The sequence below is a fragment of the Phoca vitulina genome, unplaced genomic scaffold (assembly GCF_004348235.1).
Source record: "Phoca vitulina isolate PV1807 unplaced genomic scaffold, GSC_HSeal_1.0 scaffold26, whole genome shotgun sequence".
Lineage (NCBI taxonomy): Eukaryota > Metazoa > Chordata > Mammalia > Carnivora > Phocidae > Phoca > Phoca vitulina.
The window spans coordinates 5,757,912-5,772,077 of record NW_022589729.1 but is presented as its reverse complement, the minus strand read 5'-3'; the positions used below and the strand labels follow the sequence as shown (position 1 = coordinate 5,772,077).

General features: G+C 39.3%; 1 protein-coding gene across 3 annotated transcripts in view; it reads left to right on the top strand.

Annotated features, from left to right (window-relative positions):
- The window catches only part of MARK1 (microtubule affinity regulating kinase 1), a 69,019-nt gene that overhangs the window by 32,151 nt on the left and 22,702 nt on the right, over nucleotides 1–14,166 (top strand). For all 3 annotated transcript variants that reach the window (XM_032422494.1, XM_032422493.1, XM_032422492.1), the window contains exons 10-11: nucleotides 10,997–11,096; nucleotides 12,158–12,270. In XM_032422494.1, coding sequence (XP_032278385.1) covers nucleotides 10,997–11,096; nucleotides 12,158–12,270 — 213 coding nt within the window. The remainder of the gene's footprint in view (nucleotides 1–10,996; nucleotides 11,097–12,157; nucleotides 12,271–14,166) is intronic.

Below are 14,166 nucleotides of genomic sequence, written 5' to 3'. Positions count from 1 at the left end.
TAAAGTTTAACAATTAAAATATTCTAAGAACTGAAGAGCATTTTAAATCATTTTTTCCCTGGTTCTTTTGGTTTTGTTTTGTTTTGTTTGGAAAGTTGGCAAGTCATGTAGTTTGTTTAGAGCTAGGGAAGGTGACATGACTCTTTCACTACTCAAAAGTTGTCACAGTCAGTTTCTTTAAAGACGGTTATTCCTTCTTTGTCCTGCAATGAAGTATTAAATTAAGACAACATAAGGATAGGAATAAGATTGGCTTTTTGTTGGAGGAGGAGGAAAACCTGGCCTCTATCAGAAATTGCTTGCTACCATACAGGAACCTGTATGTAGCAGTATAGTTATTTCGAAGATAAAAAAAAAAAAAAGTGAAAGTTCTAATCCAGTGAATATTTCATGACCATATCTGAAATTAGAAGCTGATTAGAAAATTGTGAAGAAACCTCTCAATATCAGTACAGAAAATTTACAATTTAAGTAGAACATACTGGAAACGGGAATTTCATTTCTTAACACACTGTTCTGTTACCTACGTTCCACATGTGAGGTTATTTATAATAGATGCTATTATGCTATTATAAATGTACCAGGTACGTTATAGCCAAATAACATCAGAGGTTCACTCCACCAAAGTGTCTAACCTTTTTTCCTACTGACACTGCAATTAACTTATTTTCTAAGTATTTCACCCATCTGTTTCTAAGTGTATTTTAACCAATATTGAGATAATTTCAGAGATCCAGCATATACTTTTCACTAGTACTTTTTTAATCTTCATTTATTTGCCTTAATTCAGAGAATTAACCCCATTTAAACTGTACTTTTTAGTGTAGCAATGGGGCTTTCTGGCACAGACTCCAGGCTGGGTAGAAGGCAGCCTTATAAGTGAGTCATCCCTGTGGACAGAGCTCTCAGGTTCATTTGGGTTTTGTAATTTTATTTCCACAAATATTTTCCACTAAAAGATATAATACGCTTTGGTGGAAGTTAAGGGATGGTGACTTCTATTGGGAAATTATTTTAAATGCTTTATATCAGTGAATCACATATGAGATATTTTTTACTGACTTATTTGTTTAAATGCAGTTAGTTCATTCCCATAATTTCTGTGGGGTTTTTTTTTCCTTTGGGGGTAAAAGGATATGTTAGTAATGTTTTCACAGAGAAGCCTGTGAAATAGAAAAGCCTTCTTTCATGTTACTGCTTTTCTAAACTTATTTTTGACCACTATTCATAGGAAGTTATGTGAAACAGTGAAAAAGTTAAAATTGTTGACTCTTGTATCAATTCTAAAATTTTATGGCAGCGGGGGCACCTGGCTGGCTCAGTTGGAAGAGCATGCAACTCTTGATCTTGGGGTCATGAGTTCAAGCCCCACATTGGGTGTAGAGCTTACTTAATTTAAAAAAAAAAAAGACTATTTAAAAAATAAATAAAATTTTATGGCAACATAAGTCTTTCTTAATCCTGCTTTATGACCCACTTTTATCATAGGAATCTAGTTTACCTGAATATCACTTAATAAAATGTCCATAGTTGAGGCATCAGCTCAGGTAATGAGAAGAACAAAAAGAATATACAAAAATTATTATTATAGATGTTACAGATCTCTTAGTATGTCTAAGTATGTACTTAGTCACTTAAAGATGATTAATTTACAGTAGCCACATATTTAAGTCTTTCATCCTTAGCATTAAAATGCAAAGGATTAAAGTATTAGAATTCTGGGCTGAATTTAAAAGCCAAATTATTATATCAAAACATTTGATCATCAGACTCTCAATTTGATGTATTTGAGTATAGTCTGGAACCTTCTGTTCCAGCTTATCAAAACTAAGTTTTCCAGCCACAGAACCATGAGTCTACACTGGAAATATTATCATAATATTGCAGATATCACCGTACAAAGGCTGGTCTGCCTCACAGTTCCCAGAAATAACTTTCCAGAGAAACCTGACACCGTTTATTAAAAAAAAAAAAAAAAGGAAAGAAAGATTTCTTACACCAAACCTTGACAAACTCCCCTTGAAATAGCAATGATGTCAAAAATTATTTTCGTCTCCTTTTATTTTTCATACCAACTTTAGTAGCAGCTGTACAGCAAAAAAAAAAAAAAAAATCCATACACTCTAAAAAATAGCTATTTTCAAAACACCAGTCTTTAGTGTATAAACGTAAATTTTTGTACAGTAGTAATGTTTCATATTACATTGCATTCTTTTTTTTCTTTTAACTTAAAAGTTTTGGGTTATGTGCTTTCTACTTTATCATAAACATGAACTCCTTCCTTGCCAATAGCAATGTTGTTCTCTTTGGGTTATGTATCATCCCCTGCCTGTTGCACATTGGAGTTGTTTCCATTGTTTTTACTAAAAATAATGTGATACATTTTTTTCCCCTTTGGGATACATGCTTAGATATATTCTCCAGAGTGTAATTAGTACGTCAAAGGGTATAAACAGTCTGATAGGTCTTCTGTATTCATTGCTAAAAATTGTGTGACCTAAGGCATTTGAACGTATCTGTTCTCTACACCTGATTCAGTATTCGATATAATAATTTCTAGTATTTGATGCCTTTATGGTAGTTATATGGTTTGTCATAATTGCTTTAATTTGTATTTATTTCATCAGCGATAATGCCTAATATTTTTAATGACTAGGTTAACTTTGCTTCTTTACATATATGCTCTGTGTCTCTGAACTCTTTGTCTAATGGAGTCTGATTAATCTGTCTTACAGATCTATATCAGCTTTGTACATTTAATATGAAATATTTCCTCTGTTAATTCTTATATTTTTAAAAAAATGGAACTTTATATATTTTTTTTCAGTGTTAGCTTGAGGATCAAGGTTACTGATGAGAGCAAACACTAGTCTTTCTTCACTATATAATTTGTTAATATTGAAATTCAATTTAAAGAATCTTATGCAGCTGTTTATTATCTTACTAAACTTCTCATTTAACTCAGATAGCCTCCTGTTGCTTCTCAAATAGGATTACATACTTTATTAAAGTCTTTCTTAAAGCCTTCTATGTCAAGTACCATATTTAGTCCCCCATGAAAATAAAATGAATGAAATTAGTTTCACATTCTACTTGCTTGACCTATTGTTGTCTCTGGAACTAACAGTTGCATAAATTTCTTCAGGTAGTATATATGAATGCTGGCAGAGCTAGCTCATTGCGCTAATAATGGGAGGGGTGGTTTCACACATTTTAAAAGGATTTGTGTTTTATGTTACACACTATATTTTTTTCCTATTTTTTGGAATATTGGTGTGTCTAGATATTTTTATTAGAAAAAAACATAATTTTTTTTCTGCTATCCCCTCTATATATGTCTTCTTTAGTTTTTCCAGTCCTTAACCAGAGTGGACTGTTACCTTTACAAAATAATGCAAAATTTGAGCCTAAGGCAAAGCTCCTCCTTATTGCCCTTTCTCTGTCATCTGTGTTCCTCAAAAAAGTATTTGTTTTTGCTTTAACACCTTTTCAGCTGCCGCTAAGATGATCTTAAAAATCTTGCTTGTATCTGTCCAATACCAGAGGCAATAAAGCAAATAATAATAATAATCTTTTTTTTAATGCAAGATTTCTAAGTAGAGATTCAGAAGCATATGGTGAACTTTTACAGAGGTTGAAACCATTTAAGAAAAATTATTTCCATCTGGCTATCTTAAAGTCCATAAATTTTTAATGTGCACCTAAAGTGTAGGGTGTATATTTCCATTGTTAATTTATTTCTTTATAATTCATCTGAATCCGTTATTTTGATAGAATTTCTCGGCAAGTAGTCATGTATGTTCATTGGCAGTGATGGCTAGAGTAAACTGTCTCTTGTTCAGTTTGGAATCTTGTTTGACCTCTTGTTTCTTGTTTTGAGATATCTCAGGGGCGCCTGGCTGGCTCAGTCAGGGGAGCATGTGACTCTTGATCTTGGGGTTTTGAGTTCAAGCCCCATGCTGGGCGTAGAGATTACTTAAAAAAAGAAGAGAGAGAGAAATCTCAAATGAAATCCAAAGTGGATTAGTTTATTCAGCTGGTCTAGTGCAGTTTGCTGGCCTGGTGATTTGGACCCTGCCTGAAACCACACAGCGAGGGTTATGTGAATACTCCCCTGTCACACAGCACTTCATTTCTGGGGGCATTTCTGCCTTGGCCTCAATACAAACTCTGGTTCCCACAGAAGAATTTTGTATGGGCATGAGGTTCACACAACTAAGGCTTCTTCCACGTGGGTCTCCTCTCGCATACATCCATATTTTGTTGCTCTCTGTACCTCACTCTTGAAAAAGTACTTCACATTTAGAATTAATAGAGTTAATGTCCCTACATGTTCCTTTAAGCAGATTTCCTTCCCCACCTTTGCCTTCCATTCCTTTTGCCAAAGGAAATTTTTCCTCAGATTATTTTTTTTTTTTTTTTTTTTTTTTTAAAGATTTTATTTATTTATTTGAGAGAGAGAGAATGAGAGACAGAGAGCATGAGAGGGAGGAGGGTCAGAGGGAGAAGCAGACTCCCTGCCGAGCAGGGAGCCTGATGCGGGACTCGATCCAGGGACTCCAGTATCATGACCTGAGCCGAAGGCAGTCGCTTAACCAACTGAGCCACCCAGGCGTCCCTTCCTCAGATTATTTTTATCTTGCTTTGAAATCCCAACTATTTTTGTGAGACAGACTCTTCTGAATGGACTCCTGGCGATCCCCAGGGACTACAACAAGAAGAGAGGACAGCAAAACTGTGTCCCTTCTGTCCTCGCTGCCTGTTGTCTTTCCTTATCGCTGGGATTTTCTCACTTTCCCTGGATGAGCGTTGCCTCGGATCTAACTTTGTGTGAGGATGAGTGGAGTCAGCGCTCCCGCTGTGTTTCCTCAGATTGTTCTTCTCACAGTGCGATTTCTAAAATGTTGCATATCATCCTTGTTAATAAAATAGAGCATTTCACCATCACCCATCAGATCACGTTTAAATTCACCATCTGAAGACACTATGTCTCCCATTCTTTCATTGCATATTACCTTGGTTCGGAGTCAGCTTCTTCACTATGTCCTCCTTACATCCCTCTGCCTTGACTCTCCCACCAATCCAGAAACTACTGGTATTCCCAGAGTCACTTCACATCCTCTCTCCTTATGATTCCTTCCCTGAAAACTCCAGCCCACACTGCAAGTTGCCCTTTTGGTCTCTAGTAATATGTACTGCTAATAGCACAGTTTTGCATAGTTAATTCTGTTATGTGTTCATATTTTTTCAGGTTTTATGAGTAAATCTTATTTCCCCAAATAAAAGACAAGTTGTCTGAGGGTTTGGTCCACATACATATTTTTCCTTGATGTAGACAGATACATAATGGTTACGAAATGAACACCAAATAACCACAGTTTAATTGAGAAACATCAGAAAATTTGGATTATCTTCATTTTGCTTTTAATTGCTTATCGTCCAGCTATCAAATCTCTTATTGCTCCTATATTTCTTACTTAATTCATAGATACCCTATTTATTCTACCAGGCACTTGAGTTAAAATACTTAGAACCCTCTTGGATTCCAGCCTTTCTTTCCCTCATTCCCAGAACAAATTCTGTCATCAAGTGCTTCGGATTATACCTCTAGGTTTTCCTTCCATTTCCTCATGCCCAGCGCAGCCCGAGGTTGTCTGTCTCCTGGACATTCTAGCATCTTCCTTAGCCATCCTCATTGCTAAGCTCCTCTCAACACTTCACTGTACCCAGGGCTTCTGTAGCAGCCTTATTTTAAAATACTGCCCAGTTCAGAAGCAACAACAAGCATGTGTGTTGGGAAAGAGCACGAGGCACAGCCTTTATCCTCAAGGACTCTAACTGTAGTTTGGGAGATACGTGTGTGCTGTCTCAGTATCTCCTTCAGGAAAGCTCCCTCTTCTGTGCCGTGCCACCCCCTCTCTGCTGACACCTTTCTCTCTTAGCCTTTGTACATGTATCTTCCATCTTAGACAAAGGCACCCTTCAGCCCCGCAGTCGCCGTCTAGTGTCCCTTCTTGTTCCTCCCTTTCTGGCCTGACTTTTTTTTTTTTTTTTAAGATTTTTTTTATTTATTTATCTGAGAGAAAGAGGGAGCACAAGCAAGGGGAGAGGGAGAAGCAGGCTTCCCTCTGAGCAGGGAGCCCAACGCGGGGCTCCATCCCAGGACCCTGGAGTCATGACCTGAGCCGAAGGCAGACGCTTAACCGACTGAGCCCCCCAGGCGCCCCCGGCCTGATTTTAAAGAAGCATCTCCACTCCAGTCCGCAGTTCCCCGCCTGTGTGTTGTTTGTCCTCGCACTGCCTTCTGGCTCCCAGCCCCGCTACTCCCCTGCAACTGCCCCCAGCGAAGCCACCTGTCTTTGCTCCTCAACACAACCAATTACTGACTTAGTGGTCACCTTCTTTGCAGGACAACACTGTGTCCTCTTTCAAAAACTCTTGCCTTGCCTCCCAGGTCACACTGTGCAGATTTTCTGCCTCCATTTGCTTTGTGGGCTACTTTTCTTTCTAACCCTTAAGTGGGGCTCTGCCATGGCCCCTCTTCTACTCATTCCGAGTCTATTCAGTATTCCTGGAAAATCCCACCCGCTTTACAGCTTCTGTCATCCTGTGTTGGCCGTTCCTGAATCTCCGTCCCCAGCCCAGATTTCCCTTGAGCTTCCCTGGAGTTTACAGAACGGGTCTATTTGAATAACCCGTAGCACCTCAAACTCAGCTGCTCCAAAACTCAGCTGTGTGCTTCCCCATCCAGCCTCCTTCTCTTTCTGAGTTGGCTTTCTCAATAAATGGTGTCAACCCCTCCTACTCAGCTGTCTACACCAGGAACCTGGACACCGTCTTCACTTTCTCTGAATTGTCTCACCTCTTCATACCCCTGCGTATCCAATCACAAAGTTTTGTTGATTTTTACCAGCCAAATATTGAAAATGTCTCTTTTCCCATTGCCACTGCCTCATTTTATTCAGACTAGCATCATCTCTCCTAGATTCTCACTAAAGCCTCTTCACTGATTTCTGGGCCTCCAGTCGTGAACCCCTCCAGCCCGCTCTCTGCACACTGACTGGAGAGACTTCAGAATCATACTCCCCAAAGATGTCCCTCACGTGATCGAAAGAAACCCTCTCGGTCCGGTCCCTATTAATTTTCTCCCCTCATCTTGCCTCACCACCCATCTCACACCGGACACTCCAGTCATATGGAACTTGCTGCCCCTCAGACAGGCGCCACTGTTGTTTGCCCTTGGGCCTCTTCACACCCACCGTGCCCTCTGCCTGGGTTGCTTGCTCGCGCTCTCCCTTCCAGTTCCTTGTTGCATGATGAACTCTTAATCTTCCAGAATCTAACTTCCTCTTACCGAAGATTTGACTGTTTATAAATCTCACTCCATTAGTTACTATTTTCAGACTCTTAACATTTCATCTTAAACTTGAGAACATCACTGAGGACTTAATTTGAGTTCATTTGAAAAACCAGAAGTATTTATGTCTAGCTTATGTTCATTTTCTTCTTTGCCCGGCCTCATTCATCATAATATCAAAAAACATGCAAAGAATTCCCATTAAAAAGTAATGTTTTGATGAAAGGACAGTTAGACTTCTTTGTATTGGGGGGGTGTGCATGCATACACGTGTGCGTGTGCCCACATGTGAGCACACGTATGTGCGTGTGCGCAAGCACATGTGTGTGGAGAGAGGTGGGGTTGGTTCTGTTTATTTTAAACATGTTTAAAGGCTTTCATTTTTAAGCTTCAGCTTCTTGTGCTGCCACCTCCATGCGCCGGTTGTGGAAGTGAGTCACTCGGTGTCAGGGAGTAGGAGGCTGGATTAGAGCTTGCAAAGTGCAGGCGGGATTGCATGTGCTGTGGGGCTGTCCTGACGTGGTCCCTTGTATTCTCTGAGGATTTTTATTATGTATTCTCCTTCCAGCCTAGGAAATTCTACCAACAGCAGAATTTTACTTCTGCAGATACTAGGGCCCAACTGCTGTCTAGGCTTCTGCCAGACATACTATTTGAGAAGGGGGAGATGAGGAACAGGAAGGACCTTAATATTTTGGGAAATCATGTAGCTGGTGTTGGCAGCTCTGCTTTTTTCCTTTTTATTTTTTTCCTGTTGGGTACCCTCCCCAACACTTTTCCCTTATTGATGAATAATCACTAAAGACTTAGTGACAGCATTATTGTTTTTCAAGTTTATAAATGGGTCTACTTTTATTTAAATGTGCTGGATAAGGTACTTAAATTTCTGATGTGAATATATATCGTATATTTTTATCCATTCATCTGCCAGTGGACACTTAGATTGCGTGTCTTGGGTATTGTAAGTGATGCTGAAGTGAACATAGGGGTGCAGATATCTCTTCAAAATAGTGATTTTTGTTTCCTTTGGGTATATGCTCAGAAGTGGAAAAAAGAAAGAAATCCTGCCATTTGAGACAACATGGATGACCTTGAAGACATTATGCTAAGTGAAATAAGTCAGACAGAGAAAGACAAAAACTGTATGATCTCACTTATATGTGGAATCCAAAAAAACACAAAACAAATTTAGAGAAACGAGAACAGATTGGGGGTTGCCAGAGGTGGGGGATGGTGGGTGGGTGAAATAAGTAAAAGTGGTCTGACGATACAAATTCCCAGTTATGAGTCAGTTACAGGGATGTAATGTACAACATGGTGACTATGGTTAATTATACTGTATTGTATATTTAAAAGTTGCTGAGAGAGTAGAACTTAAAAGTTCTCATCATGAGGAAAAAAATTGTTAACTATGTGAAGTGATGGTTGTTAACTTACTGTGGTGATCATTTCATAATATTTATGTATATGTTTATATATCAAATCATTATGTTGTATAACTTAGACTAATACAAAGTTATATGTCAGTTACATCTCAATAAAATGGGGAAAAGGAAGAAGAAAGTTAGTGGTGATCTGTTAAGAGTTACATGTCTGCATAATTTTAAGCATATATGAATTATCTACAGATTTGCATTGAAATATGTATCATGTGACCAAAACCTTTGGAAAATTCCTCCGAGCCAGAACAGCGGTATTCTTACAGATTCCAGTTCTTAGAGGCCTGCTCTGGCGTTCTGTCTTCTAGTGAATGATTTTAGCTAAATATTATTAAATGAAGGGAAGGTATCTGGGCAAACAATTAGCCTCAAAAGGATCTCTATATGGAATTTTATTTTTCTGATTAGGAGAATATTGGCAAGTAAAGTTACAGGATGGAGAGTATACTTTGCAGGGCCTGGAAAAAGAGTATTAATATATCAACACCTAAAATGTTCCTGAATGAAAACCTAGAATTCAATAGTAATAAAATGTTAAAAATTTTTCTAAATTAATACAGGATCATTTCCCCAGAATTATTCCCCACTAGTTGCTTTTTTGTGTGTGTAGTAAAAAAACACATAAATGTATACTCTTTACAATTTTAAGAGTACATTACAGTGTTGTGACCTCTGTGTACATTGTTGGACAGCGATCTCTGGAACTTGTCCCCCTTACATGAGTGAGACTCTGCACCATCGAACAGCTCCCTGTTACCCCCTCTCCCAGCCCCTGGCAAACACCATTCTACTGCCCGTTGCTAGAAGTTTGATTACCTTAGATACCCTCATATAATGATCATCTGTCTTTTTGTGGCTGGCTTATTTCACTGAGAAGTGTCCTCAAGTTTCATCCACAATATAGCATATGGATTGCCTTCTTTTTAAGGCTGAATAACATTCCATTGTGTGTAGATACATTTTCTTTATGCATTCATCCATCAGACATTTAGGTTGTTCCACATCTTGGCTATTGTGAGTTACGTTGCGATGAACATGGGTGTGCAAATACCCTTCAAGATCCTGTTTCAGTTCTTTTGGATATATTCCCAGAGATGGAATTACTAGATCATATCTGTAGTTCTACTGTTAAATGTTTTGAGGAACCTCCGTACTGTTTACCGTAGCAGCGACACCTTTTTACTGTCACCCCAACAGTGCATAGGGGGTCCGGGTTCTCCACATGCTCACCCATGCTTGTTATTTTCATCTTTTTCGATAGTAGCCATCCTAACAGATAAGGAGGTGATACCTCATCATGGTTTTTATTTCCCTGATGATTAGTGACGTTAGCATCTTTTCATATGCTTGCTGGCCCTTCGTATATATTCTTTTGGAGAAAAACCTGTTCAAGTTCTTTGCCCTTTTCTCAATCAGGCAGTTTTTGTTGTTACTGAGTTGTAGGATTTCTTGTACGTATTGTGAATATTAACCCCTTATCAGATATACAGTTGTGAATATTTTCCCGTTCCATAAGATGCCCCCACTAGGTTGTGACTATTTTCCCGTACCATTGGGTGCTCCCACTAGGTTCCCTTTTAACAACCCGGGACTCTTGTTTCAGCAGCCTCACTTAAGTTTGACTCTGGTAATTCACACCAGTCCCTGTCTTTATCCTGATTCTTGCTCATCCCTGTCTCTAGGCTTCCATTTTGACCATTCTTCCCTTCCGTATTATCTGAGCTGCCTTTACTGACTAACCCTGATTTCTATGCCCCACGATCTCTGCTTTCCTAATGTTTTAACAAATGGTGATTTTAAAATACAGGTATACATATATTTGGTAAAAGACCAGGAAAAAGAGACAGTCTCTTCTAAATGTAATACTATGAAGGAGAGGTTGAAATCAGTAGGTCCTTAGGTTAAAACTTTTAAATGAGAAGACACTCCTTTTAGAGGACTATGGGCAGCAAGCTATTTTGAATGGATACATTCGGTGAATGTGCAGGATGATAGTTGTAGTTGTCATAAGTTATGGAAGTGTGTCCCAAAGTCCTTTGCCTCTTGTTGGCCTGCTAATCAAACTGGAAACTAACTTTAGATAGAAGACATCATGATACTTGTTGAGTAAACCAGTAAATTTCACATTTACTAAAATAGAGCTAAAATAAGTGGTGGAATGTTCTGATTGGCCAAACATAATGTAAAGTTTATTTCCTAGCAAATAATGAAAGATCGGTGGATGAATGTTGGTCATGAGGAAGAAGAGCTAAAGCCATATAGTGAGCCTGAACCAGATTTCAATGACGTGAAAAGAATAGGTAAGTATTTAAACACCGTGAGATGTGCTGGCCCTCCACTATAAGAGACTTGTCATCTACCAAAATAGTGTTTAAAAATATAAATAAGAAACAATTTTTATTTGAAAAATACTTGCATTGTCATCTTTTCTTTCCATCAATATACACCAAACATTACAAATTTCAAGTTTGTCTGCATGTATACTATGATCTAATTCAGTTGTTGGCAACAGTAATATAAAAATTAAAATAACATAGATGAACCTCATCCTTTTCTTTCAGTAGTCCCTAAAAGGAGGAATGACTGGTTTAAGTATCAGCACTGGTCAGACTGTTAAGTATCAGCAACACATAGCATGTATTTTAGCTGAAAGTGTGGAGGCACTTGAGCTGAAGGGATGAACACTTTGGCTCTCCCTTTCAATTTTCCAGTGTCTCGGCAAAGTGCTTCCTCCCACACCCAGCGGCACTCTGCTTCCAGCCTGTTCTCTGCGTTTCTCTCTCCATTACCAAAGCCATCAGAGACTCAACAAGTGAGTCATCTCCGCTGTGCCCCTCTCTGACTTGAGAGCAGAGGGGCCAGCGAGGTCTCACTATTCTAGGGTGTTTGGAATCCAATAAGAACAAGCATTACAGGCCTTCCAAAGAAGAGTCAACCTGCCTTCAGATCAGAAAGCAGAAATTGTTAAGAGATGAGAGAAACCACTCTGTGCGTGGTGAGAGTGTGTTAAGAGATAGAGAAAAAGAGAAGGGATTTTGTGGGTGTCATAGATCGTGTGTCTCTGGCTGGACAAAGGCATTCAACTCAGGAATGCGTTAGGTGCTGAGAAACGGACTAGGCGCCTGAGTATGGATCCCATGATACGGATAGTGTCTGCATGAAAAATTGTCAATGTATAGGATCTAAATATGCAGTATCTATATATTAATAATCCAGAAGTTTTTATAGTTAACATTATACTATAACATTTCAGAATTTAGTTTTCATATTTCATGTTGGCAGGCTTGCTTACAGTTGTTGGTTTGTTTGCAAAATAAACCCATTTTCAGAAAATTTTGCTTTTTTTTTTTTTTATTTCTAGACATCATGGTCACCATGGGTTTTGCACGAGATGAGATAAATGACGCCTTAATAAATCAGAAATACGATGAAGTTATGGCTACTTATATTCTTCTAGGTAGAAAACCACCTGAAGTAAGTTCTTTACCTTTTTAGATTAATGTTAATTATTTCTTGAGACAAGTGACAGCTAAGATAAAATGTTAGCTGTTAGCACCTTTATTCTGTGTGGTATCAAAAGTAATATAAAGACCCTAACATTCTTACTTTTAGAATTCAAACTCAAGATGCTAAGTTATGAACTGGTTTCATTTCCAAGTACCAGGCGAGATTCTGCTATGAAAGTTAGCAGACCAAGTGCCTTGCTTAGCTCTGAGAGGCACACGCAGTCTAGTCTTTGAGAAGGAGTTCCCCCAGAGTTGTGTCTCCAAAAGCAGCAGGCCTGCCAAAGGTAACGTGGTCATTCTGGGTGTGCAGAAAACACAGTGACCAAAACAGAGAAAGGGACAGCATGTAAAACAAAACATTTATCTGAAGTGATTTAAAAAGATGGGAATAGGAAGAGGCTGTTTGGTGATATTTTGCCTTGTAGAATGTCAAGTGGCTTTGATGCTTTGCAGTTGGGAATTCTCAAGGCCAGGAGAGATCTATAATAAGGAGATAGATTCAGGAAATAACTGTGTACAGATAATGGTTGAACCACAAAAGCAAATGATCCTTTGGGAGAGCAAATATAAAGGTATAAACCGAGAGTCAAGAACAGAGCCGAGCACATGGACAGTTTGTTAACAATTAGACATCTGTGGGAGGCATTTTATAGAATAGACTGAAATTATTTTTAATTAGATAGTTAGTTAGTGAAGCAGTACATTCAGCTGACATTTATTGAATCATTCCTGCCCTGGAAACTATCCTGTGTACCACGACCAGGAAGCTGAGAAAGTCTGCTCTCACGGAGCCCTGGGTCTGGAGGGGAGATGCACAGTCAGCGGTGTGGTGCAGGGTGCTGCCGCCCTGATCAGGGGCAGGCACAGGGACTCTGGGACACAGAGGAGGACAGGCACCCACAACAGCTAGATGTAACAGGCCATGGTAACCCGTTGGAAATGAGGATGTGAGAGACCCTCAGGTTTCCAGCATAGGTGACTGGTTTTGTAAGATGTATTTGCCAGGATATGAAGAGAGTGTGATTTCAAGGGGAAGGTGGGAACTTCGTTCTATTTGGGATGGTTGAACTTGAGATTTGTGTTGGGCGGAGTTGTTCAGGAGACGTTTGGAGACACAGGTCTGGCTTGGAGGGAGTGACTCGGGCAGCATCAGTAGGTTGGGAGCTGTGGTGAGAGGAGCACCCCATTAACGCACCAGCAGCTCTTCTAAGGACTTCACCGCAGGAGCCCATCTCACCTCGCGGGAGGGGAACCTCGGTGGAGGCATTAATAGTTGGAGAAGTGGCATCAAAGAAGCCAAATCAAGAGAATTTTAGGAAGTGGGAAATAGTACAAATGGTTATTTCTGAAGTCTTTGACCTGTTTCTACTTAGCCTTTAGATTTCACTCCCGAGATCTTTAATTTTCCTATTAATTTAAATATAAAGGAAGCCCTAGCATTACAAGTATACAACCCAGCCCAGACTTGAATTAAAATGAAGTTTGACTTGTATTGCGTATGAACTAATGAGGCTATTCTAAGTAAGAGCCTGAACTTTGGAGCCAGATTCACCGGGTTTGAATCCGCACCCCTCCTCCACCCCAGCACAGCCACTGACTGTGCAGCTTAGGCACTTGCCTTAATTTCTCTGTGCTTCAGATCCCTGGTGCATGAAATGGGGACAGTAAATAGTACTTAGCTCTGCGGGTCACCGAGAGGGTTAAATGAGTTAATATTTCCACAGTGCTTAGAACAGTTCCTGGCACATTGCTGTGTGTTCTGTGTGATCTATTACCAGTTTCATCATCAGTATTACTTTGCTGTTTGCCATTAGTGTCTTTACATATGAATTTAGATTTTCCATTGGGAAGCCAGTGATTGAGT